A 26,845-nucleotide genomic window follows, 5' to 3' on the forward strand; every position below is an offset into this window, starting at 1 on the left:
AGATGACTTCAAACCTTATAATCAAGAATTTTAATAAAATTTCAAATCCTTTCTCATACAATAACATAAATGCTTCTAAAACATTTGCTCAACTCTTGCCTATTATCTTTGCATTGTCTTTCTTAAAGCAGAAATACAAAATTTAAGGGTGCGAGTTTCAGTATATTCTGTGGGTCCTTAGAGATGTTTTGAATGTGACATATTTATATTTTAATAAAATTCAGCATGACAAATGTCTCCTTTTAAAATTTTAACTAAATGGTAGAAAACATTCCATCGGTGTGCACAGAACTTAGTTATATATAGTTTTGTCATTAAATGATAAATGACAGTGATAACAATGGCTTGAGCCTTATAGTATTACAGTGTTTTAGTACGACTTGGTGTTTAAATATTCTCAAATTAGCTTTTGATGATCATGTAAATATGACACTAAATGAGTAAGAGGGAATAAGAGAAAAGGTTATCATTGGTTATCAGTTGTAAACACTTAACAAAATTTCTATAAAGAGACCATGTACAACTAAGTACAAAAAATGCAAATTCCTAAGAAAAATAGTTGAGCTGGATGCAGTGGTTCACCCCTGTTATCCCAGCACTTTAGTAGGCCGAGGCGGGAAGATTGCTTGAGCCCAGGCGTTCAAGATTAACATAGGCAACATAGGAAGTCCCCATCTTTACAGAGAAAAACAAAAATTTTTAAAAGGTAGCATTTTTAAAAAGGTAACATTTTTAAAAATGTTATTCTCTCTAAATAGCTGCCAAGCAAAGAATTATGTTATTAATAGCTAGAACTAAGATGTTGAAGAAAGCAATTTCTACATTCTAAATGTAGTAAACAAGCTGCATGTATGATCCAATTATCTGTTAACCAATAAATAAAGGGCCTGTTATAGATGTTCTTATATATAAAGAAAATTAAAATTTAGCACTTTATCACCAGGACCTCTAGATCTGTTGAAGAATGAAATCAAACGTTTAAAATTAAATCACAGTTTAAAACAACTATTTTGGAAGTGCAATAGGTAGAAATTGTCAAAATGTACATAGGAAAATTAGTTGTATGGGAGTATCGCGTGGAAAAGGAGATTCAAGAGCAACACTGTCCAATAAAATTTCTGCAATGGAAATGTTCTGTAATATATACTGTTCAGTATGGTGGCCACCAACCATATGTGATTTAATCACAGAACTATGTGGCTAATATAACTGAGGAACTGAACTTTATGTTTAATTTTAATTTACTTAAATAGCTACATGTGGCCAGTGGCTAATTAGACATTGTAGCTCTAGAGATTTGAGACAGTTTTAGGGAAGTGATGAGATTTAAAGGAGTGGTAGAATTTGGGTAGGAAAAAACAGGAAGGAATTCCAAGCTAATGTTGACTATAAACAGTATTAATAGCCTATCAGTAATAAATATCTTAATCACTGTACAAAATCTCACAAAGCAGAGCTCTAAACACCCTTTTAGTACCACATGGCCACACTCTATAGTTTTCTGTCACCATTTTGTAGTTATTTTTGTAGTTATTCATATCTCACTAACAATAGTGTCATTAATTGTGATGTGGGGTGTTTTTGATTCATGGTCAGTGAACACAAATGGCACAAGGTGGGACTTTGTTGCCCATTAGTCGAGCTAGAGAAATAATGTATCTCCCCATAACAATTCCTCATAAGATAATTGATGAGGTGTGTGGGTCTGGGAGAGAGATTACTTTCTTTAACCTTTCAGGTTCCTAGATATAGTCAATATACAGTCATGGGCCAAATAATCAGTTTTTGATGGTCCATACATGACATTGGTCCCATAAGATTAATACCATGTTTTTACTGCGCCTTTTCTGTCTCGATACACAAATACTTACCATTATGTTAAAATTGCTTACAGTATTTGGTACAGTAACATGCTGTACAGGTTTGTAGCGTAGAAGCAGTAGGCTAAACCATATAGTCTAGGTATGTAGTAGGCTGTTCCATCTAGGTTTGTTATACTCTGATGGTGACCTGACAGAATCGCCTAAAGGGTGCATTTCTCAGAATGTATCCTCATCATTAACTGATGCATGACTGTATGTTTATATGAAGTCTGTACATTATCTTTTCTAATATTGTATGAGCTACAGATGCTGAAGAAAATCACTTGTTTTAGCTTTTTGCATGTTTTTACTCCCAAATGATTTTCACCTTTGTCTTAAAATGTACAGTCAAGGTAATGAAACCTGTGAATTGTCATTACTGCAATTGTACTTAGTATTTTTCTTCACTCTTTGCTTACAGCATTCATGTTATTTATTGGAGGAAAAAAATTTATAAATCTTGGGGGACTGAGATTATCTTACAGGAAAAGATATGGTGTCAGGAGAAAAATCCCTAAAGGGGCATTATTACATAAGTGCTAACCTCGTTGCCAGCTTTATCCATGCTTTCCTGGACATGGCTATAATTTTTTATTTCAAAAAATTTAGAAACTTTCATTTAAACTTTAATCATTTCTGATCAGTGTTTGCAGTCCAAAATGTGTCTAAAAGTAATGAAACTAAAATTATGTGGCATATGGGGTGTAAATTTTCTTCTAAATCATAAAAGAAGATACACATTCTAGAGGAATTATTTGCCAATGTAACCAGTACTGAGGATATTTAAATGTATAGGATCTATTTTAAAAATCAGGCTTATTCCCCATTCCATGTTTACTAGTAAAGGCATCAACTAAAGGCATCAGTTAAATGGAAGGGAAAGAACTGGTGAGACCAAGTAGGCTGGGTTTTAATTTTTATCTGCTTCTTAGGCTTTAAGCTTTCCTTCATTCAAGAGAAAGGCTCTGAATTTGCTGAGATGGTTAAAACCACTAAATTACACATAATAATTCTTTGTCTAAAGCCTGTTTTTGTATAATGAACTTTAGGATTAATTTTTGTCAATGAGCACTGAAATTAGGAATACCATAAAAGCTCTAATATCAATGTCAAGTTTTATATTCAAATATTACCCTGGGATCTCTGTCAAGGCATTTGAAGTCTTAGTCTGAGATTACCAAAAATTAGTCATGTTGAACAGCATATTCATTTTCTTCAGCAACTACCAAAACACAGTCATCATTATAAGGTGATTGGGGTGAAGTTGAAAAAACTGTAGTGAAACCAGAATCAGAATTTCTTTTGTACAGGAACCAAATGATTGCTCCCAAAACTGTCAAAATTACTGTGCTAGCAACCACCAAAGCTGATATTAAAATGTGGTTATCTGAAAAGGAAAAGACAAAAGAATATATATGGGAAATTAGGGTACACAAATTGCAAGTATTGCATCTTGGGGGACATAACTAGTTTAATCATGTAAATATTTATTGAGACTTTCCCACACAATATGAAAAACAGAGTTACAGATTACTATAAAGATTTATGTTCCTTAATTTGAAAAATAGCCATACTTCAAAGTTTCAAGTACATTTTTCAATTCTCCACTCTTCTGATGATCTTAAAATGGAAATCACCCAAATACACAATGGTCAAGTTTATCTTCCTTGGCTTTAACTTTCTGATCCAAGACTACAAATTCAGACCTACTGCTTTCTTTATGAATGAATACTAGTATTTACATATTTTTTACATTATTGAGGTTTAATAGTTCGTTTGGCTTTGGGGTTTTAAGATTTGTTTCACTGAAAAAACACCAAAAGATACAGTATCTTGCCTTTTTGTTTCTTTGCATGCATTCAACACTATGTTTGGGTATTCCCTTGAAGTTCTGTAAGTATGCATAACCTTGCAGTTCTTGCCTATCCAATACCCTTGTAATTTTCTTGTAAAAATCTAGTTTAATAAATTGAAAATTGGTTTAGAAGTTAGGAATATACTTTCGGGAAAGCATTTGTATTATATATGGTAATAAAGACCTTAACATGCAAAAAAATTTAGAATTATTTTCTCTTTAAAGATACATTTTTAGTTATTTAAATGTATGCATAATACTCAATATTTCAACTGGTGCTTGTTAAAATGACACCTGGAACAATGAAAAATTAGACATTCTTGCTAAAATTATTTAAGGTATGGGAGAACCATTGATAATTTTCAAATATTGACAGGATCTGGGAGGATGGAGGAAGTGGCCACAACTGAATTCTTTTTAATCCTAAAATAAAATTTTGTAGTCACAATTTGGTAAGGTGTTCTGATGGATGTGTTATTAGAGACATTAAAATGAAAAAAGCCAAGAATCCTGTAAACTGAGTTCAAAGGGGATTCTTCCATAGTTTTATTAAACCTCCACAGCCCATTTTCAGTATAGCACCCTAATTTTACCAATGTAAACACTTTATTTCAATCTACTAATGAATGTACAATAATACATTCATAATCAGTATCTACTTTAATGATTGCATGATCATAGCAATACAGGGGAAAAAGTAAATTTAAGTCTGAAAACATGGAGATTGAGAATGATTATAGATTCATAATCACATAGCTTAACAAAGTTAAAAGACCTGGTATCCTAAGAACAGGGCAGCATCCAAGATTTGTGGGACACAGTAAGTATATATGCTGCTTGTATTTTCACATTCTGTGAATGACCTTCAGGGCTTTTAGTTGGCTAGCTGCATACTATTATACTAAAATGTGGGACAAAGCCATTCTCAAGGCAACTGATTTAGCAGTGTTAAGTAAGGTTTATCTGGAGAAAGGATAGTTCTACATTAGGAAATCTATTAACCTCATTAAAGAAAAAACTATTGGTTACTTGACTGAATACATATCTAACATCTAATTCTTATTTAAAAAAAAACTTAGGAAGAAAAATCTTTCTTAGCCTAGTAAAAGAAAGTTGAGGAAACATACAGCAAACACTGAAACAAGCTTTCACTTCCCTGTCATTTCTCAGGCCCAATAATCCATGTTTTTGCCTTTCTTCTGAAACTTCTGTGGCAAAGGTCACCAATGACCTCTATGTGACTAAACACATAAACACATGGATGCTTTTCAATTCAACCTGAGGAAGCTAGATTATCCTCCAGCCTTGGAATTTTCTCACTTGGCTTCCCTGTCTGTGCTGTCCTTTATTTTTCAGACTATTACTTCCTAATCATCTTTGTTGACTCAAAACTCTCCATGGTTGATCTCAGCAATTCAAGGCTTTTATGTAAATCTACAGGTAAGTATGTATGTGTATCTACTGTACTCTCAAATCTGTTTGAACTTGAATTCCTGTAAATGAATAAGCCAATGCCCGGCCATTGAATTTCAGATTATGAGAGACTTCCTTTTCATTCACTAATTAATCATCAAGACTACACATTCTTTTTAACGTTTTTCATGTCTGATCATCTATCTTCCTACCATCTTCATACCTTAGTTCTAATTCTAACACTGATCATCTGAGGCCCAAACTACATAATCCACCTCTTGAAACTATAAAATTTTTTGTTGGGCTCCAACCATAGGTTAATTTGTTTATTGAATGCCAGCTGTGTACATTTAATTCTGGAGACACAGGGTTTAAATGACTTGGCCAAATCCATTTAGTAAGTAACAGCAAAAATCCAAACCCTTCACTTTGGTTAATGCTAATCCATCCTCTTGGATAGCCTACCTTTCCTGTTTCCTAGCTAATGCCTACTTGTCCTTGAAGATTTAACACCTGCATCCTCTACAGTTACCTTTGCTAACAACAGAAACTTTCCCTTTCCCATAGGCTTACCACACTATGTCATCCTAGTATAGCCACCTTTATTCTCTTGATGGCATTCTTCCCCACGGGCTCTTCAGATGACATTTGTATGAAAGGAACTACCTCTTTGCCAAGATTGGAGCTACACGTAACTTTTAGTCTCCTTATTGCTACAAGTCAATATTCCCTATTTTTACTCCTTAAAGTCATAGCCTAAGCCTAATTCCTGTTTTTATGTCAGGCTTTCAAACATCCTTTCACTTCCTTTAGGTCTTCATTATGCTCAAATATGGCCTCAGTGAGGCCTTTCCTGGCCACTCTACTTTAAAAAAAAAAAAATAGCAATACCTTTCTTCTCCCCTGCACTTGGTCATCCTTTTTCTGCTTTATTCCCTATGGGATACGTCATCATCTGATAGCATATTTACATTTTTTATTACCATTTTTGTATTACCCTTTCCACTAGAATGTATGCTTGAAGGCAGAGGCTTTTTGTGTTATGTTCATTGCTGTCTTCACTGTCTAACTTGAGAAAGCCTGGCACCTAATGTTTAGTTGCTAAATTATACACACATTTAAGTAATACAGGTAGGGGTGTGTGTGTGTGTGTGTGTGTGTGTGTGTGTGTGTGTGTGTGTGTGTGTGTGTGTATGAGAGAGAGAATGAATTCAAAGGTAACTTTTTCCTTGGAATCTAAAGACCAAATGTTGCCAGATCTTTTAGTTATTCCTGGTTTTGAAGCCCACCATAGACCTACTTGCCCTTCTAAACATGTTTCAGTTTATATATATATCCTTGTATTTTTTCCAAAGTATACATGTACATAACTTAAAAGTCATACTTCTAGAAAGTATGTAATAAAAAAAATACTGTGCACCAAGCTCACTATTCACCCCATTAATAGCCATTCCTCAAAGTTAACTATTCCTGTCACTTCTGTTATTTGTCCCCCTGCTTCTAAATTATATGCTTACACTACTGGATTTTTAAAAACTTTTTGTGTCAAAATACATTTAACAAAAGCTACCATCTAAAGTGTACAGTTCAGTCGCATTATGGACATTCACACTGTGCTACATCACCACCAACCATCCATAGAACTCTTCGTTTTGTAAAACAAACTCTTGTTACCTATTAAGCAGTAACTCTCCTTTCTCCTTCCCCAGCCTTAGGAAAACATTCTGGTTTCTTTATGAGGCTGACTACTCTAGGTACCTCGTACTGTAGGTAGGAATCACATATTTGTACTTTTGTGACTGACTTAATTCACTTAGCCTGATGTCTTGCAGGTTCATGCATGTTGTAGCATGTGTCAAAATTTCCTTCCCTTTCAAGGCTGAATGAAATTCCATTGTATGTATATACCACGTTTTGTTTATACCTTCATCCATCAATGGACACTTGGGTTGCTTCATCCTTTTGCCTACTGTGAATAATGCTTCTATAAACATGAGTATAGTATCAAAGAGATGGGCATACAAATGCCAAGAGTCCCTGCTTTCAATTATTTTGGGTATATACCCAGCAGTGGAGTTACTGGACCATATGGTAATTCTATTTTTAATTTTTTGAGGAACTGACATGCTGTTTTCCACTTGCAGTTGTACCATTACATTCCCACCAACAGTATGCAAGTGTTCCTCTTGCTGCACATTCATGTCAACACTTGTTCATTTTTTTTATTTTAATAGCCAGCTAATGTGTGTGAGGTGGTGCTTTTTTTTTTTTTTTTTTTTTTTTTTTTTTTTTTTTTTTTTTTTTTGAGACAGAGTCTCACTTTGTTGCCCGGGCTAGAGTGAGTGCCGTGGCGTCAGCCTAGCTCACAGCAACCTCAAACTCCTGGGCTCGAGTGATCCTTCTGCCTCAGCCTCCCGGGTAGCTGGGACTACAGGCATGAGCCACCATGCCCGGCTAATTTTTTATATATATATATCAGTTGGCCAATTAATTTCTTTCTATTTATAGTAGAGACAGGGTCTCGCTCAGGCTGGTTTTGAACTCCTGACCTTGAGCAATCCGCCCGCCTCGGCCTCCCAAGAGCTAGGATTACAGGCGTGAGCCACAGCGCCCGGCCAAAGACTTTTTTTTTTTTTTTTGAGACAGAGTCTCGCTTTGTTGCCCAGGCTAGAGTGAGTGCCGTGGCGTCAGCCTAGCTCACAGCAACCTCAAACTCCTGGGCTCGAGTGATCCTTCTGCCTCAGCCTCCTGGGTAGCTGGGACTACAGGCATGCGCCACCATGCCCGGCTAATTTTTTTTTATATATATATCAGTTGGCCAATTAATTTCTTTCTATTTATAGTAGAGACGGGGTCTCGCTCTTGCTCAGGCTGGTTTTGAACTCCTGACCTTGAGCAATCCGCCCGCCTCGGCCTCCCAAGAGCTAGGATTACAGGCGTGAGCCACAGCGCCCGGCCTGAGGTGGTGCTTTTCTTGACTTTTTAAAATGCTATATATTGTTTTCTATAGAAGAATGAGGATGTAATTCCTATATACACAAACTCTTATACTCCTTTCTTTCTCCTCCATCATAGTTCTATCATAGCCCCAAACAAAGTATTCATGATACATGTATCTGACAAGGATACATATCCAAAATTTAAGGAATATTTGTTTACAAAAACCTACCGATCAGTAAGAAAAGCAACTCAATAAAAAATATGGGCAAAAGACTTGAAAAAGTTTTTCACAAAGGAAGATATACAAATGACTAATCATGTTAAACAGTGCTCAACATCATTAGGAAAATGAAATCTAAAACCACAATAAGATCATTACACACCCAACTGAATGGCTAAAATTAAAGAAACTGACGATACCATCATGGGTTGAATGTGCAGCAAATGGAACTTGCATACCTTGCCAGTAGGAATGTAACACTTTGAAAAATTATTTGGTGGTTTCTAATAAAGGTAAATGTATATTTAGCTACTCTATGACCCAGTATTCCATTTTTTTGAATACACTCAAGGAATATGAGAATAATAGGTCCAAAACAAGATGTATAAAAATGTATAGGCAGCTCTATTCAAATTAGTTCCAAACAAGAAATGATCCAAATATCCATAAATAAAAGAATAGATAAAATGTGATATATTTATGAAATAAAATACCATGAAGCATGCAAATTAAAACCACAATGAGATAGTATCTTATCTCTGTCAGAATGGTCATTATTAAAGAGTCATAAAACAATAGATGGTGTGTGGATGCAGAGAGACAGGAACTCTTACACACTTATTGGGGAGACTGCAAAAATTAGTACAACCTCTATGCAAAACAGTATGGAGATTCCTCAAAGAAATAAATGTAGACTTATAATTTGATCCAGCAATTCCACTACTGTGTATTTACCCAAAGGAAGTCATTTTATCAAAAAGACACCTGTGTGCAAATATTTTTTGCAGCACAGTTCACAATTGCAAAGATGTGCGATCAACCTATGTGCCCATCAATTCATGAGTAAATATACCATAGAGCTATGAAAAGGAATGAAATAATGTGTTCTGCAGCAACTTGGACAGAACTGGGGACCATTCTCCTAAGTGAAGTATCTCTGGAATGGAAAAACGCACTCACATGGGCACTCATGGGCACAAAGAGATGTAAGGACACTGGAAACCAAGAATGAGAGAGTGTGGAGAAAAAATTGACCTATTGGGTACAATGAACATTATTCTGGCCCCCACTTAAACCTGCTATAAGGAATCCAGGTAACAAAAACATTTGTACCCCCTTAATATTTTGAAATGAAAATACTATGAAGCAATGGAAAAAAGTATAACATCTGCACAACATGGATGAATCTTAAAAAAAATTCCTGAGTGAAAGAAGCCAAACAAAAGTATATATGGAATATACTTAAGTGAAGTTCAAGAACAAGCAACTCTAATGTATGGTGACAGAAATCAGAATAGTGGTTACCTCTGGGTGGGTCATGGCAGCATGGACATATATATTGGGAAGGGGAATGGAGGAACTTTGTAGGGTGATAGAAATGTTCTATGTCTTGATTTGAATGGTGGTTACATAGGTAAATACACAAACATTCATCAAACTAAAATTTGTGATTTTTTTCTCTGTAAATAATACCTGAAAATATGGAGATTTAAAACTATACTATCCAAATAGCAAAAATCCAAAAATTTCATTGCAGGCACTCCTACATTGCTACTGGGAATACAAAATGGTACAACTACTCTAGAACAATATCATATCAAAGTTATAGATTCATTTTCAATCCAGCAACTGCATTTCAGAGAATCTAATCTACAGATAAACGTGTATTTGTGCAAGGTGATTCATTTATTACATCATTGTTTATAACAGAAAATGTTTGGAAATAGCCAAGTAGAGATCTGAAGCTGGGACTGACACAGTAGAAAAAACATTTTTTCCCTAGGGCCATAGTGTTTTATTATGAAAATAGGATAAATACTCCAAAAACAAAATGATCCTTTCTAACTTAATAAGAAATTTGTTATTTTTTATCGTTACTGTGTGTGAGTTATATGCAACTTGAAAAATAGTACATGCCACTCCCAAGGTAAACAGACATGAATTTCATATGCTTCATGAGGCCCCAGGCTCAAAACCAGCATGAGTTAAATACAACCCACATGGTAGTTAACATGTTGAAGGAATATGCATATCCATAAAATAGATTCGTGTGCAGTCAGGAAAAAGAAGGAAATTGATCTGTAATGATATGGAGAGATTTCTAGGATATTTTAGTGAATTAAAGTACCAAAATAAGTCATCTATCTCAATTTGCTTATATTGCCAAAAAACAAACACAAAAACAAAAAATCACTAGACTGTTAAAGAAACTGAATAAAATTGTGCCCAATGAGGGTAACAATAGAATAGGGTGGATGGGGGCAGTGTTTGCTTTTATATAGTTTTGATTTTTTTTTTTTTTTTTTTTTTTTTGAGACAGAGTCTCACTTTGTTGTCCAGGCTAGAGTGAGTGCCGTGGCGAAAGCCTAGCTCACAGCAACCTCAAACTCCTGGGCTCAAGCGATCCTCCTGCCTTAGCCTCCCGAGTAGCTGGGACTACAGGCATGTGCCACCATGCCCGGCTAATTTTTCATATATATATCAGTTGGCCAATTAATTTCTTTCTATTTATAGTAGAGACGGGGTCTCGCTCTTGCTCAGGCTGGTTTCGAACTCTTGACCTTGAGCAATCCGCCCGCCTCGGCCTCCCAAGAGCTAGGATTACAGGCGTGAGCCACAGCGCCCGGCCAGTTTTGATTTTTGAACAACATAAACATATTATCTGTTCCTTTTTTAAAAAAAAAATATATTTAGTAAGCCCTTAGGAAAGATGCTTCATGAATTGTAATTACAACTTGAAGTAAAACTTTTAAACAAAAGATGCAGTCTTTTTCCACAAACCCACAATGGAGTTCAATGGGAAAATATAATTTGATGTAAAAAAAAGTTCATTTCATATGTAACTTACAGTTATCATATTTAAAATATCAAGTCTTATGAAAAGACCTTTCTACATTCTTATAAAAATTGTTCTACTTTATGTTCTATATTTTATAATTAATTTTTAAAAAGGTACCTATAGTATTTTAACATGCCAGGATTTTAATATATTTTTTATTATGGGAAAAGTTCAAAGACCAAACCATTACTTACCTGATAAATATTTCTTTTCATATGGGACTAAAATACAAAAGAAAATACAAATTAAAATTTAAGTATGTTTTGTTACAAGATTGAGTTTAAACATTTTCAAAGTCATTAAAAATGAACCTTTTTTATATAGTATTTTAATATCCACGTATAGTAACTTAATATCTATATTTCTATTGCTTTACTAATTGTTTCTGTTATCTATTTTAAACTTAGTTTTTAAAGACATAGAAGCCTAACAAAATAATTAGCTTGAGGCAGGGCGCCGTGGCTCATGGCTGTAATCCTAGCACTTTGGGAAGCCAATGCAGGAGGACTGCTTGAGGCCAGGAGTTTGAGACCAGACTGAGCAAGAGTGAGACCCCATTTCTACAAAAAAATAAAAAATAAAGGCCGGGCACGGTGGCTCACGCCTGTAATCCTAGCACTCTGGGAGGCCGAGGCAGGCGGATTGCTCAAGGTCGGGAGTTCGAAACCAGCCTGAGCGAGACCCCGTCTCTACTATAAATAGAAAGAAATTAATTGGCCAACTAATATATATACAAAAAATTAGCCGGGCATGGTGGTGCATGCCTGTAGTCCCAGCTACTCGGGAGGCTGAGGCAGGAGGATCGCTTGAGCCCAGGAGTTTGAGGTTGCTGTGAGCTAGGCTGATGCCACGGCACTCACTCTAACCTGGGCAACAAAAGTGAGACTCTGTCTCAAAAAAAAAAAAAAATAAAATAAAAGAATCAGCAGAGCATGGGCACATGCTTGTAGTCACAGCTACTCTGGAGGCTGAGGCAGGAGGATCAGTTGAGCCCAGGAGTTTGAGGTTGCAGTAAGCTATAATCATGCCACCGAACTTCAGCCCAAACAACAAAGTGAGAACCTATTCCCCCCCACAAAAAAAAATCATTAGCTTGCTTCGTGAAAATAAGGATCTCAAGAAAAAGAGAATAATAAGATAAGGGAAACAAGAGGATTCCAGTCGGAGAGTCTAGAAAAGAAACGTAGTAGAACAGTTGTGACTTGTCTTCAAAACAGTGTTGCATAAAAAAAAAAAATAGCTGTGACTTCAATTTCATTAATACGGATTTGCCCACTATTTTCTCAGGCTTTGAAGTTATAGTTTAATTAAAAACTTAGCTTATTTTTTTCTTAGCATGGTAGTCTTTAAAAACTGGGCTTATATAAGGGATATATAAGAGATACATTGTTTGAAAAGAATCAATTTTTTTTTTTTTTGAGACAGAGTCTCGCTTTGTTGTCCAGGCTAGAGTGAGTGCCATGGCGTCAGCCTAGCTCACAGCAACCTCAAACTCCTGGGCTCGAGTGATCCTTCTGCCTCAGCCTCCCGAGTAGCTGGGACTACAGGCATGCGCCACCATGCCCAGCTAATTTTTTATATATATATATCAGTTGGCCAATTGATTTCTTTCTATTTATAGTAGAGACGGGGTCTCGCTCTTGCTCAGGCTGGTTTTGAACTCCTGACCTTGAGCAATCCGCCCGCCTTGGCCTCCCAAGAGCTAGGATTACAGGCGTGAGCCACAGCGCCCGGCCCAAGAATCAATTTTTTAAAAATCAAATATTTTAAGTTGAATGTTAGTACCATAAACTATGACAAACATTGATATAATCACTATAAAACTAATTGTAGTCAAAGATCCTGCTGTAGCAAATAAAGAAATATGTGCAAAAATTCTTTATGTAAAGAAAGGAAACAATCAGAGCCAGATGTATAGTTTTGGTCTATAGTTGAAGTAGAAGAGGAAAATACTAAGGATGCAAAAATGGGGAAATGGATGTTTATATCATGTTTCAAGCACCCCATATTCATATTCTGAAATTTTGTTTCTTTAATAAGAAAACATTTACTTTCTAAAATTTGGAAGAAAACTTTGTACAGTGTTTAACAAATAACATCAAAATATTGTGGAACAGGGTAATTTTGTTCATTGAAAAGCATTCTGATGGATCAGAAGAAAATTTATATTTTAATTCAGAATAAATTATAAGCCACAATATAATTTTTGTTTACCTAAACAAAAGATGTTAGTTCTTACATAGAATCTAATTCTTTGTAAAGTTTCACGAGAATTCTGGAATTATACATGATTTTTTTTCACCACTTCTGCTCAATCAAATCACATACAAAGAGACAATAATTTCTTTGAATAACAAGAATAATTTTTGACCTCTTGCAAACTCTAAGAATAAACAGAATAAAATTATGACTAGTTCACATGATCTGGCCCTACCTCCTAAATGTTAGAATTACATATTGGACTTCCAAGAGACTTGAGAGCAAATCATCTTACTATATTCTGAAGTCTTATTCCCTCTATTTAATGAGGTACACTAGTCTCAAATTATTCAAAAACCAGTCCTACTTTCCCCATCCCTCTTAGAATGAAAAAAATGCCTTCGATCATACTTACTAGCTGCTTTACATAGTGTTCCTTCCACAAAAGAAACTTCGCAATTTGCTTTTGTCCATTCACCTGTCTTGGTGTGCAGAAAAGCACAGGTGTCAATTAGATCCTCACCATCTTCTTGGTCTGTCCACTTATTAAATGTCATATTTGAACTATCAAACCACTTGAAACTTGCATCTGTCAATTAAGGAATATTTTCAACATTAGGACAGTTTAAAAGGTGTTAAAAGAAAGCCAAAGAAATGGGTCTAGGATTAAAGGTGGGAAGTTATGTCTGGCCTAAACTTTTGGTTAAAGGCTTAAAACTAGAAGGAGGAATATATCCTGTGTATAGACAAATCATCAAAAGGTATTGAGTAGGCCGGGCGCGGTGGCTCACGCCTGCAATCCTAGCACTCTGGGAGGCTGAGGTGGGTGGATTGCTCAAGGTCAGGAATTCAAAACCAGCCTGAGCAAGAGCAAGATCCTGTCTCTACTATAAGTAGAAAGAAATTAATTGGCCAACTAATATATATAGAAAAAATTAGCCGGGCATGGTGGCGCATGCCTGTAGTCCCAGCTACTCGGGAGGTTGAGGCAGAAGGATCACCTGAGCCCAGGAGTTTGAGGTTGCTGTGAGCTAGGCTGATGCCACGGCACTCACTCTAGCCTGGGCAACAAAGCGAGACTCTGTCTCAAAAACAAACAAACAAACAAAAAAAGGTATTGAGTGAAGAGGGTTCTGATGAAGATCCCATTTTTGTAAAGAAAAATATATATAGTATTTTCATGGGGAAAACGTTAAGAAAAATAGTTAAAATATTAATAGTAACTTTAGTAATTTCATATCACTTGAAAATGTTTATATATGTACTTCGTATTTTTCTGTAGTGATAATAAATATGTTTATATAACCCGATAATTTAGTCTGTCCTACTATTAATAATCACTGACAGTAATACTAATTTCTATGACCATGCCATATTACAAAAATACTGTGCTTGGGACCACATTTTAATCCAGACAAGAAAATCAACAGTGGCTCTCATCTGTGAAACATGTTGAGCTACTCAGGGACATGTGGTGGTACAAGCCATAAGTGCATACTAAAAATGTAATACCTGGAGCCCACAGGAAACATTAACTTGAACTACAGAATTGAAGAAAGGAAGAAAACAAAGTTGTGTCTCACAAGGTAAGTATCACTTACCATCTGTATCATAAAACATGCCTAGTAGGATATCATCTGGGCCTTTCCATTGCTTTTTCAAAGTATCCAGTATAAAAGCATTTTCTTCTTCATTATGGATGCTTACCATGTCTGCTCCTGAAATTATTTTAAAAAGAAAAAAAAGTATGTTTCAAAATCAGTGAAAATCATATAAGGTATATAAAAATTATGCATTATATTTTATATTACATATTACCTTTAAAATCAGTTTTAGCAAAAAACCAATAAATTTAACTACAGCAGGGGAAAAGAAAACTAAAGGGCCAAACATATCTCCCCAAAATACCATATTGTTAAGGAGGAAAAACACAAACTATACAGACTAAAACTCCATTATAAATAAAAAATTGTAAAGCAAACACCTTAATAGGAAAATTGGTCTCAGACTATTAAAAAGGCAATTCACTTTCACAGTAGGCAATGTAACACAAGAAATGTGAAAAATTCAATCTCACTAGTAAAAAGATGAAAGTAAAAATAAGTAGACTTTCTAGACTTGCAGATTAAACCGTGCTGGCCTTCAGTGCAGAAAAATAGGAACTAAGTCACTGGCTAGTCAAAGTAACAATCCCACCTTTTTGGAGAGAAATTGGCAAGATGTATCAAAAGCTCTAAAAAAAAAAAAGTACATATTCTTTGACCCAGCAATCCTTAATGCTTTATGCTAAGATAATCATTGGCCCTGTGCTCAAATAGGCACAATCATTAATGTTCATCACATATTGTTTATGACACTAAAAAGACTAGAAATAATACTCAACATCACAGGATTAATTAAATCAATTATGGTATATCTATATAGTTGAGTAATATACAGTTATTAGGAAATATGTATTCTATATTTACTGCCATGGAAAGATAATTTTAAGGGAAAACGTAGATTATAGAAGAATTTGCCTTGTATGATTCCATTTTTATCTTACAAAAGATTTATTAAGGCCAGGGGCAGTGGCTTATGCCTGTAATCCTAGCACTCTGGGAGGCCAAGGCAGGAGAATTGCTTGAGCTCAGGAGTTTGAGACCAGCCTGAACAAAAGCGAGACGCCATCTCTACTAAAAATAGAAAAATTAGCTGAGTGTCGTGGCATGTGCCTGTAGTCCCAGCTACTCGGGAAGCTGACACAAGAGGATAGCTTGAACCCAGGAGTTTTAGGTTGCAGTGAGCTACAATGACACAAGTGTACTCTACCAAGAGCAACACAGTGAGACTGTCTCAAAATTAAAAAATTATTAAAATATATTTACATAGAGAAAAAAATCCAGAAGCATAGTTAAAATGTAAATAATCAAGGCCAGGTGCGGTGGCTCACGCCTGTAATCCTAGCTCTCTGGGAGGCCGAGGCGGGGCGGATTGCTCAAGGTCAGGAGTTCAAAACCAGCCTGAGCAAGAGTGAGACCCCGTCTCTACTATAAATAGAAAGAAATTAATTGGCCAACTGATATATATATATAAAAAATTAGCTGGGCATGGTGGCGCATGCCTGTAGTCCCAGCTACTCGGGAGGCTGAGGCAGGAGGATCGCTGGAGCCCAGGAGTTTGAGGTTGCTGTGAGCTAGGCTGACGCCACGGCACTCACTCTAGCCTGGACAACAAAGCGAGACTCTGTCTCAAAAAAAAAAAAGAAAAAAAAAAGTAAATAATCATTAACAAGGTGGTGCAACTTAGGGTGTTTTTGTTTAATTTTTAAAATATTTGCACATATGTTGTTCTAAGTTTTCTATAATGATCATCCATTAGTTATATAATTAAAAAAGAACTTTTAAAGAAAAATTAAGACTAACCTTTGAAACACTAAATAATTAGTCTAAAGACAGAATTCAGCAAGGTTCTCTCTCTGAATTATTTCTCAATTTTTCAAAACTCTATGATGGTTTTTTTAAAAATAATTCCAACTACTATTATCTCCTATCTGTTAAATATCATACAGACTTTTGATTTGTTTTACCTTAATACTTGTGAAATGTGACCAAAATGCCACTCTAGAAAAATCCTCAAGGGAAATATTTAACTAGGTTATAGTTTAGGCTTATATATCCAGAAATGAGTTTTTTATCCTTTTCTCTGACCTTGCAGCAGCCAATGGAACGTTAATGATTTTGAACGTCGTAATCTAATTAAATACTGTATAGACTTAAATTACTTTATCAGGCAAATAAGACACTTTCATTTTCTTTAACAAATGACAGTATAAATCCCCAAAGAATGCATGTGCTCTTGCAAATTTTTTTCACAATGCATTACCAGTGACACTACCTGCTGAGAAGTAATCTGGGTCTTTAATTCTCTTTATGGCTCATGACATAGTTCATATATCACAAAAAGATTGAAAATATTTATTGTTATAACAGATAATGTATAAATTAAAGGTAAATGTTGCAAAAATAAGACAAATGTTAGCTTCTCACAATTATTTTCCTAAATGAAAAATAGTAGCAAAAATAAGAAGTAACATCAGGTAAATTGGCTCAAAGCACTGGGAATCTTTATAAATACAGCTCTCTAAAGCCCCAAAAGTAACAAGTCACTTATTTTCTACACCATAAATGATAGGTTTAACATGTGATTTTATATGGCAGTGAAGATTCTATCCAAATGTAAATATTCTAGTATTCCTTATGCTTTTTCTTCATATACAGCAGAGAGAAAACACAATTCATGTCAACCTACTGTTCTAAACCAAAACACTACCCTTATCAAAATTAAGTAACAGTAAAACTAACTAAATTTAGCTAATGTTCTGATTCATCAATGTAATGGGTATTCAGGATGGAAGCAAATGTCTAGAATTAGCAAACAAATGGAAGGCTTATTAGAAATGCATGAGGAACTTTAAAAAATCAATTCAGTAAGACAAACTGAATTTTAAAATGTTTAGGAAAAAAGATATAATTTTCTTTAGACACAAGACAAATTTTATAAGCATATCTATAAACAATTTAAAATTACTAAATGGCTACCCTGCTTCAATAAGTAGAATTAATGGACTGTGAAACAAGCAATCAAAAATCAGGACACAAAGTTTTGGGGTGTTTTTAATTGAGTTTTGCTTTACTTGCTAAAGAAAACAACTACTTCAGTTGAGTTGTAGAGGAAGTCAGTCAACAAGTATTGAATTATGCCCCTATATAATAAACAGCTGCTTAATTGTTTATAAATGTTAGAGCTGAACAATGAACTTTGATCTTGTAGTTCATACAAGCTATTAAGGGTATAAGAACATGTCTTTTTCTTGGCTCTCAGCCTCCAATATAATTTATATTATTAAAATGTATGTTTATGTCTAAGTAAACCTAAAATAAATTGTTTTTTTTTAAGGGACAGAAAATAGTTGTAGGAAACCCTGTTTTAAAAATCTTATAAAACCAGCAAAATTGCTATTATTTTATTTCATTGACTTGAAATAAAATTATATTGGCATGTTGGAAATTTTGTCTTGTTTTCAAAGAGCCAATGTTTAACACCATATGGCTGGTAAGAATTTTTCAAAAGGAAATAACGGATATGTATTAAGTACTATGTGGCACTTTAATAGTATTAAAATTCTATGTGTACACTTATTCCTTCTATAATAAGTAAATACGATTTTGATTAAGGCGCCCCTGATACAATGTGATACATTCTTCCAAAATGTTATATTAGTGGGTTGTCAGAAATTGTGTTTTTTAGGTAAAGAGCATTTCTAAATGCTGGAGTTGTGAATATGCCCAAAACAAAATTTAATGAAATGATTAAGAGATTTTTTAGGTATCACACAGTAATAAAAAGCATCTTTAAAGAATCAAGGACTCTCATGTCACCAGCTGAGATATTTCAGATGAAAAGGATACTAGCTCACATCATAGCTTCAGCTAATAAGTGTCTCAAAAATTAGAGGCTTAAAAAAGGATGCAGGCCAGGCACGGTGGCTCACGCCTGTAATCCTAGCACTTTGGGAGGCCGAGGTGGGCGGATTGCTCAAGGTCAGGAGTTCGAAACCAGCCTGAGCAAGACCCCGTCTCTACCAAAAATAGAAAGAAATTAATTGACCAACTAAAAATATATATACAAAAAAAAAAAATTAGCCGGGCATGGTGGCGCATGCCTGTAGTCCCAGCTACTCGGGGGGCTGAGGCAGAAGGATCGCTGAGCCCCGGAGATTGAGGTTGCTGTGAGCCAGGCTGACGCCACGGCACTCACTCTAGCCTGGGCAACAAAGTGAGACTCTGTCTCAAAAAAAAAAAAAAAAAAGGATGCATTTTGGGCCCAAAAGCCAAATACATAAACAGCTTCCAAGCATACCTTTTAAAAAATGACATTTTTTTATTTAAAATATTTCACAATAGCAAATTATAAATATATTTTCCAGAAACACTGTGTGTATGCTGTAGCAAATAGCCTTTTCCCCTTCCTGTTTATCAAATCTCAAAACTTAGTATTTAGGAGTGCTTTCAATACAAGGAAAGATCTTGCATAAATTTCTAATAAATGTCAATACTCTTTGTTGAAGGAGAACTTGGCAATCTTAAAACCCTTTCTAACTTTTTTTGTTTGTTTGTTTGTTTTGGTTTTTTTTTTGAGACAGAGTCTCGCTTTGTTGCCCAGGCTAGAGTGAGTGCCGTGGGGTCAGCCTCGCTCACAGCAACCTCAAACTCCTGGGCTCAAGCAATCCTGCTGCCTCAGCCTCCAGGGTAGCTGGGACTACAGGCATGCGCCACCATGCCCGGCTAATTTTTTCTATATGTATTAGTTGGCCAATTAATTTCTTTCTATTTATAGTAGAGACGGGGTCTTGCTCTTGCTCAGGCTGGTTTCGATCTCCTGACCTTGAGCAATCCGCCCGCCTCGGCCTCCCAGAGTGCTAGGATTACAGGCGTGAGCCACCCCACCCGGCCCCTTTCTAACTTTTTAAGGAACCTCCATATTGTTTCCCATAATGGGTATACTAATTTACATTCCTACCAACAGTGTACAAGGGTTCCTTTTCTCCACATCCTCACCAACATATATCTTTCGTCTTTTTGATAATAGCCATTCTAATGGGTATGAGATGATAGCTCATTGTGGTTCTGATTTGCATTTCCCTAATCATTAGTGATGTTGAGCATTTTTCATATACCTATTGGCCATCTGTATGTCTTCCTTTGAGAAATTCAAGTCGTTTGCCCATTTTTAATCAGCTTATTTGTTTTCTTGCTATTGTGATGAGTTCTTATATATTTTGGATATGAATCCCTTAACAGCTGTATAATTTGCAAATACTTTCTCCCATTTCATAGGATGTCTATTCATTTTGTTGACTGTGTTCTTTGCCGTACAGAAGCTTTGTAGTTTGGTACAATTCCATTTGTCTCTTTTTGCTTTTGTTACCCATGCTTTTGGAGTCATACCCAAATAATCATTGCCTAGACCAATGTCATGGAGCTTTTCCTCTATATTTTCTTCTAGTAGTTTTATAGGTTAGTGTCTTATGCTTGTCTTTATTCCATTTCGAGTTGATTTTTATATCTGATATGAGATAAAGGTCCAATTTCATTCTTCTACATGTGGATATCCAGTTTTCTCAGTACCATTATTAAAGAGACTGTCCTTTTCCCATTGTGCATTCTTGGCATCTTTATCAAAAATCAATTGACTGTAAATGTGTGAATTTATTTCTGGGCTCTCTATTCTGTTCCACTAGTCAATGTGTCTGTTTTTATGTCAGTACCATGCTGGGTTTTTTGTTTTGTTTACTATTTTTTATTGATGCATAATAGATGTTCATAGTTTGGGGGTTTCCAAATAGCCTTTTTTATCGTTTTTCCTTAATGTACCCTTCTTTACCATAGTCTCACTTCAACGTCCTATGCAGTCTGATTTCTGCCCACACTGCATGCCTAAAATAGCGCTTTCAGGGCAGAATAACAAAGTGATTAAGAACTCTAAGCCTAAAATCCAACAGTCCTAGATTTGAATCCTGGCTCTGCCAATTATTACTTGTGTGGCCTTGAACCAATAACTGAATTTAATTTCTTCTCTTGATAAAGGAAGATAATAATAAACTACTTTGATGGGTTTGTTATGATAATTAAAGCCAAGTAAAGTATATGATGTGGCCAGGCATGGTGGCTCACGCCTGTACTCCTAGCACTCTGGGAGGCTGAGGCGCGAGAATCGCCCAAGGTCAGGAGTCTGAAACCGGCCTGAGCAAGAGCGAGACGCCGTCTCTACCAAAAATAGAAAGAAATTAATTGGCCAACTAAAAATATATAAAGAAAAAATTAGCTGGGCATGGTGGCACATGCCTGTAGTCTCAGCTACGTGGGAGGCTGAGGCAGAAGGATCGCTTGAGCTCGGGAGTTTGAGGTTGCTGTGAGCTAGGCTGATGCCACGGCACTCTAGCCAAGGGAACAGAGTGAGAGTCTGTCTTTAAATAAATAAATAAAGTATATGATGTGCTGAAGCACAGTGCCTGGCACAGGGTATGCACATTAAATAGACACTAATGTTGCTAAGCTTCTGTCACTCTCTTTTGGACAATATTGTCCAACAACTGTCTTCCAACTTCAGGATTAAGTGTACACTCAATTTCACTGCCTGTGGCTTGTGTGTTGTAGAATAAAAGCTGTATATTAATTCTAACTACGCAGTTAAAAGTGAGATACAACGAAATTATTTTTTAAAAGAAATTAGTGAACACTATTTACTTATTTGTAAAAACACACACACAAAAAGAATAAGCTCCTTACCACGGTCAGTACACTGATTTCTGACATCCTCTATGCCTTCTACTTTGATAGCTTCTTGGAGAAAAATGTAACAACTGCCCTGGAACTGAACCCAGGTGGATGAAGGACAGTCTGCGGAAAAAGAAAAAACACATTCAGTAACTTAAGAATAAGAATTACATGAATTCCTGAAAATAAGGAAATTAGATATTAAATTTTCACATGCACAAAAAGGCAATTTCCCTTATTAAATCTTTGTTAAAATAAGAAATCAGTGTAGTAGGAATTTGTTTCTCTCCATTTTACATGTAGGAAAAGATAAATGTGCCAGTGATTCTCTTCTGATTTGACAGAGCAAAGTTACAAGTCTTGAAGTTGTTTAGGAATTCAAATATGCAAATTATAGCATTATTACCAAGGCAACAAACTATCAAGGAAGACAACCAATCAGAATTATAGACTTCTCTTTGAAGGTTATCTTTGCAGTTTATAATAACAATCTCAAAAGTCTTAAGAGTTTTTACAAGGCCCTCTTGTTCAAATTATACCTCCGAGAACAAAGACCAAGTTGCTAGATTATGAATATTCAGACAAGTTTTCACGTTGCACAGGAAAACAAGATTGAAGTTCTTATGAATGTTCTTAATTTAACACTTCATCAAAGCAGTCTTTGAACTAATTCTATGAAAATAGAACCATATCTCTTCCTCTGTTGCTGTTGAGTAGAGGGGCATCTCCCTCATCTCTACCTTGGTCTCTTTTGGTTCATTATGAAGATACGCATTTTTAAGCCTCGGCTAGAATCTCATTAGTTAGCATTATAAGCAAGAGTAAGAATGTAAGAGCTTGATTTCACTGGCCAAAATAGAAAAAGGAGAAGAGGATTTTACTTAATTCCAGTGAATATAGGAATACAAAGCATTAAGCTTCCACATTCTTTTAGGTGTATATAGGTAAAGTCTTAGTGATATTGTCTACATAGGTAAAATATATATAGGTTTTATTTTTAAGTTTGGTATATGTTACATTTTTCATATAAACAAGTAGAAACATGCGCTACTACAAAGATCATAATTTACCAATCAGCTACATTAATCTAAATTAATTCAACACTCTCGGTTTTACTAAACTTAGAATGTGGCAGAGACCATAGCTGTCCCCAGTACTGACCTCAGTTTCTTATATACCACAGAGCACATGGCCACCAAGTGAGATTATTTCCAGTCTTCTCATACCTCATTATCCAGAAGTGAAATGCTCAACATACAGGTCTGGCCTTTAAAAGGAAGAGTTGTGCTTCCTGTACTGTATTTCCGCTTTCCCGCTGGCTAAATTGTATTAGCCATCTTTAATCCTGTGGCCAGTGGAAACACCCTAGGAATAACAGAGCAACAGGATGGAAGGATCCTAGGTGGAGCTGTCACTCAGACTGTAGTGAAAGAGCAAAACGTCTAGCTTGTTATGCCACTGCTAATTGAGGTCCCTGTGACTGCACCTGCACTAATACTCTAAGTAATGTAACAGGCTACTTAAAATGATTCCAATGTGTTGAGATGTGAGCTTTCTCTGGCCTCATGCTGTCACTTTTAGTAGTTAAACCATCCAAGATGTGCTGGGATAAGGGTAGATGTCCCAAGACACAATTTATTTTATATGCAAGTTTTTTTCCTTCCTGCTGTTTTATAAGCATGTGAATTACATGTGTGACTACTTTGGCTTAAACTCTGGCAGGAATCTAGAACTATCCCACTATGGTGGCTTAAAGATAGTTGAATAGGGATATTTTAGCAATGAGCACTTTTCCATTTGTGGAAAAATGCTCATTATGAAACATTAAGTAAAAAAATCTGGCTGTAAGATTATATGTACAGTATGATCCCAAGATTTACACAGGAAGGAAGTTTAGGAAGATTCAGGGATTGGAGATGCCAGAAACCTCTTTAAGGAGGAGGGTTCACAAGACCTCAAAACAAGGCACTTGGTTGAAAGTCTGTATTTGGCACAGCTAGACCCTTAGATCCTTTTCCTGAGAAATAGCACTCAGCCATCTCAAGTCCATTATACACTTCAGTTGCCTTCTTTGAAAGTCTTGTCTTTACTCACAGGAAAGGCTTTTATTTTTTTCAAATCCACTTCCAGGCCATCAAACATTATTTTGTGTCTGCTCATCCTTTGAAGTCCAGGCCATCTATCTGCACCACCTTCTCCAAGACAGCACCACTGGAATTTATTTTGACTCCTGCATGCTGTTTCACCACACAGTTCTTTCTCTCCTAAGCCGCTATCTGACAGCGGTGTAAAGTACCAGAGGAACGTGCTTTAAAGTTAGACAGACTTGGGTTTTTACCTTGGTGGTGAGACTTTTAACTTTCCCCCCTAGACAGTGACCACTTTGAAAATAGAGACTGAGCCTTATTAATTTTTGGATCTCTAACACCCCATAGCTCTTGGGCTATAATACAGTCTTAAATATTTAGCTGAATGAATGAATCTTCTTCATCATCCTTAAATAGCTTAATTTATCTCTTCAGCACCTTCAGATACTCCCCTTCCTGTGGGTTCCTTTCCTTTTTAAAGCATGTGAAGTTTTTTAAATCCTAAAATATAACTGAATTGACCTTGCTGCCAATTCTAATACCTTTCATGGCACACTTTTTAAAAAGTACACTTTTTATTGAAATACAACACACATACAATGCACACAAGTCCTAAATATAGAGGTTTGTGAATTTTCATAAAGTAAACATACCCATATAATCATCGGCAAAGTGAAGAAACAGAACACTAACCCCTTTTGTTCACTACTCCCTTCCAAAGGTAATCACTATCCTAACTTCTAACACCTTAGATTACTTTTGCCTGTTTTAGAATTTTATAGTAATGGAATCATACATGATATACTGTTTTGTGTCTGGCTTCTTTGGTTATCCATTCATATTGTAGTGTGTCTGTAGGTTGTTCTTTCTCATTGCTATATAGTATTATAAGAATTTATCCATTCTTCTGTTCTTGAGTATTTGTGGTGTTTCAAATTTGTAAACATTACATGTAATGCTGCTGTGAACATTCTATGCATGCTTTTTGTGGGTATATTTCTAGAAATTGATTGCTAGGCCATCGTGTGTGCGTGTGTCCAGCTTTGGCGGATACTGTCAAACACTTTTTCAAAATGGTTATAATTTTTACAACCAGCAAGTAGGTTTTTTAAAAAAAATCTAGTTTGATAATCTTTGTCCTTTAATATTAATATTGAATAGTTCCACTAATATTTAATGTAGTTTCTGATGAATCTGAGTTTATATCTGCCATCTATTTGTTTTCTATTTGTCCTACTTGTTTTATGTTCCTTTTTTCTCCTTTGTTGTCTTTTTTTTTTTGGCCTAGTACAGTGAACTTTATTGATGGTACATGACAAGGTGGGGCTCCCTAGGCCCCTCCCATTCTTCAGGGGCTCTGGCATGGAAACTGCGTCATGAGGAGGGGAGATTCTCAGTGAGATGGGGACTGAGTAGGCAGGGACACCCCAGCAGCTGAGGCCTCTCTCTTCCTCGGTGCTCTGGCTGGGTCTGATGGTCCGGGACTTTTACTCCTTGGTGGCCATGTGGGCCATGAGGTCCACCACCCTGTTGCTGTAGCCAAATTCATTGTCATACCAGGCAACGAGCTTTACAAAGTGGTCATTGAGGGCAATGCCAGCCCCAGCATCAAAGGTGGAAGAGTGGGTGTCGCTGTTGAAGTCAGAGGAGACAACCTGGTGCTCAGTATAGCCCAGGATGCCCTTGAGGGGGCCATCCGCCGCCGCCTGCTTCACCACCTTCTTGATGTCATCATACTTGGCCGGCTTCTCCAGACAGCAGGTCAGGTCCACCACGGACATGTTGGCAGTGGGCACGCGGAAGGCCATGCCAGTGAGCTTCCCATTCAGCTCAGGGATGACCTTGCCCACAGCCTTGGCTGCGCCAGTGGACGCAGGGATGATGTTCTGGAGAGCCCCACGGCCATCACGCCACATCTTCCCAGAGGGGCCATCCATGGTCTTCTGGGTGGCGGTGACGGCATGGACTGTGGTCATGAGTCCCTCCACGATGCCAAAGTTGTCATGGATGACCTTGGCCAGGGGGGCTAAGCAGTTGGTGGTGCAGGAGGCATTGCTGACAATGGTGAGGTTGTTTTGGTACTCGTCGTGGTTCACGCCCATCACAAACATGGGGGCGTCAGCAGAGGGGTCAGAGATGATGACCCTTTTGGCACCCCCATCTAGGTGAGCCCCAGCCTTCTCCAGGGTAGTGAAGACGCCAGTGGACTCCACGACGTAATCAGCGTTCGCTTCACCCCATTTGATTTTGGTGGGATCTCGCTCCTGGAAGATGGTTATGGGCTGGCCATTGATGACAAGCTTCCCGTTCTCCGCCTTGACTGTGCCATGGAACTTGCCGTGGGTGGAGTCACACTGGAACATGTAGACCATGTAGTTGAGGTCAATGAAGGGGTCGTTGATGGCGACAATATCCACTTTGCCAGAGTTAAAAGCAGCCCTGGTGACCAGGCGCCCAATACGGCCAAAGCCGTTTATTCCGGCCTTCACTTTCACCATGGTGTCTGGGAGACGGTGCTGGCGCTGCCTGAGAAGATGCGGCTATCTGTCGAACGGGAGGACCAGAGAGCCTCCTTTGTTGTCTTTATTAAACATTTTTATATTTTCTTTTTACTTGTTAAGTATATGTTCTTTAATTTTTTTCTGTGGGGGTACCCTGAAAATCACAATACACAACGTTGATTTATTAGTGCCTAAAATAAATTAGCACTTTTACCATTTCCTAGATAATGCTAGGATCATATAATATTTCAATTTGATCCACTTCACTTCCTTTATTGTTTTATTACTGTTTTGTGTGGTCAGTGTTCCTTTGGATTTGAACACATATTTACCCTTTCTGTTGCTCTTCACTCCTTCTTGTATTTCTGTGTTACTGACTGAGATAATTTTCCACTTGTTGGAAGAAATCCCTTTGGTGTTTAAGTCCAGCTCTACTGGAAAGTCCCTCAGTTCTTGGTATTCTATAAATGTCTTTATATTGCCTTCATGCTTGATGGATGTTTTTGCAAATATAGAATTCTAGGACGGCAGCTTATCTTTCATTTAAGCTATATAGTCATGTACCACATAAGGACATTTCAGTCATTAATAGACCACATATGCAACAGTAG

General features: G+C 36.5%; 1 protein-coding gene and 1 pseudogene across 1 annotated transcript in view; both read right to left on the bottom strand.

Annotated features, from left to right (window-relative positions):
* Nucleotides 1–15: 15 nt before the first annotated feature.
* CD302 (CD302 molecule) overlaps nucleotides 16–26,845 on the bottom strand; it is a 36,853-nt gene continuing 10,023 nt past the window's right edge. Inside the window, exons 2-6 of the mRNA XM_012745225.2 lie at nucleotides 21,659–21,769; nucleotides 14,930–15,046; nucleotides 13,744–13,917; nucleotides 11,324–11,350; nucleotides 16–3,249 (exon numbers count right to left, since the gene is read on the bottom strand). Coding sequence (XP_012600679.1) covers nucleotides 3,047–3,249; nucleotides 11,324–11,350; nucleotides 13,744–13,917; nucleotides 14,930–15,046; nucleotides 21,659–21,769 — 632 coding nt within the window. The 3' untranslated portion in view covers nucleotides 16–3,046. The remainder of the gene's footprint in view (nucleotides 3,250–11,323; nucleotides 11,351–13,743; nucleotides 13,918–14,929; nucleotides 15,047–21,658; nucleotides 21,770–26,845) is intronic.
* LOC105860457 (glyceraldehyde-3-phosphate dehydrogenase pseudogene) lies at nucleotides 25,032–26,341 on the bottom strand (annotated as a pseudogene).

Source organism: Microcebus murinus, chromosome 8, assembly GCF_040939455.1.
Source record: "Microcebus murinus isolate Inina chromosome 8, M.murinus_Inina_mat1.0, whole genome shotgun sequence".
Classification (NCBI taxonomy): Eukaryota; Metazoa; Chordata; class Mammalia; order Primates; family Cheirogaleidae; genus Microcebus; species Microcebus murinus.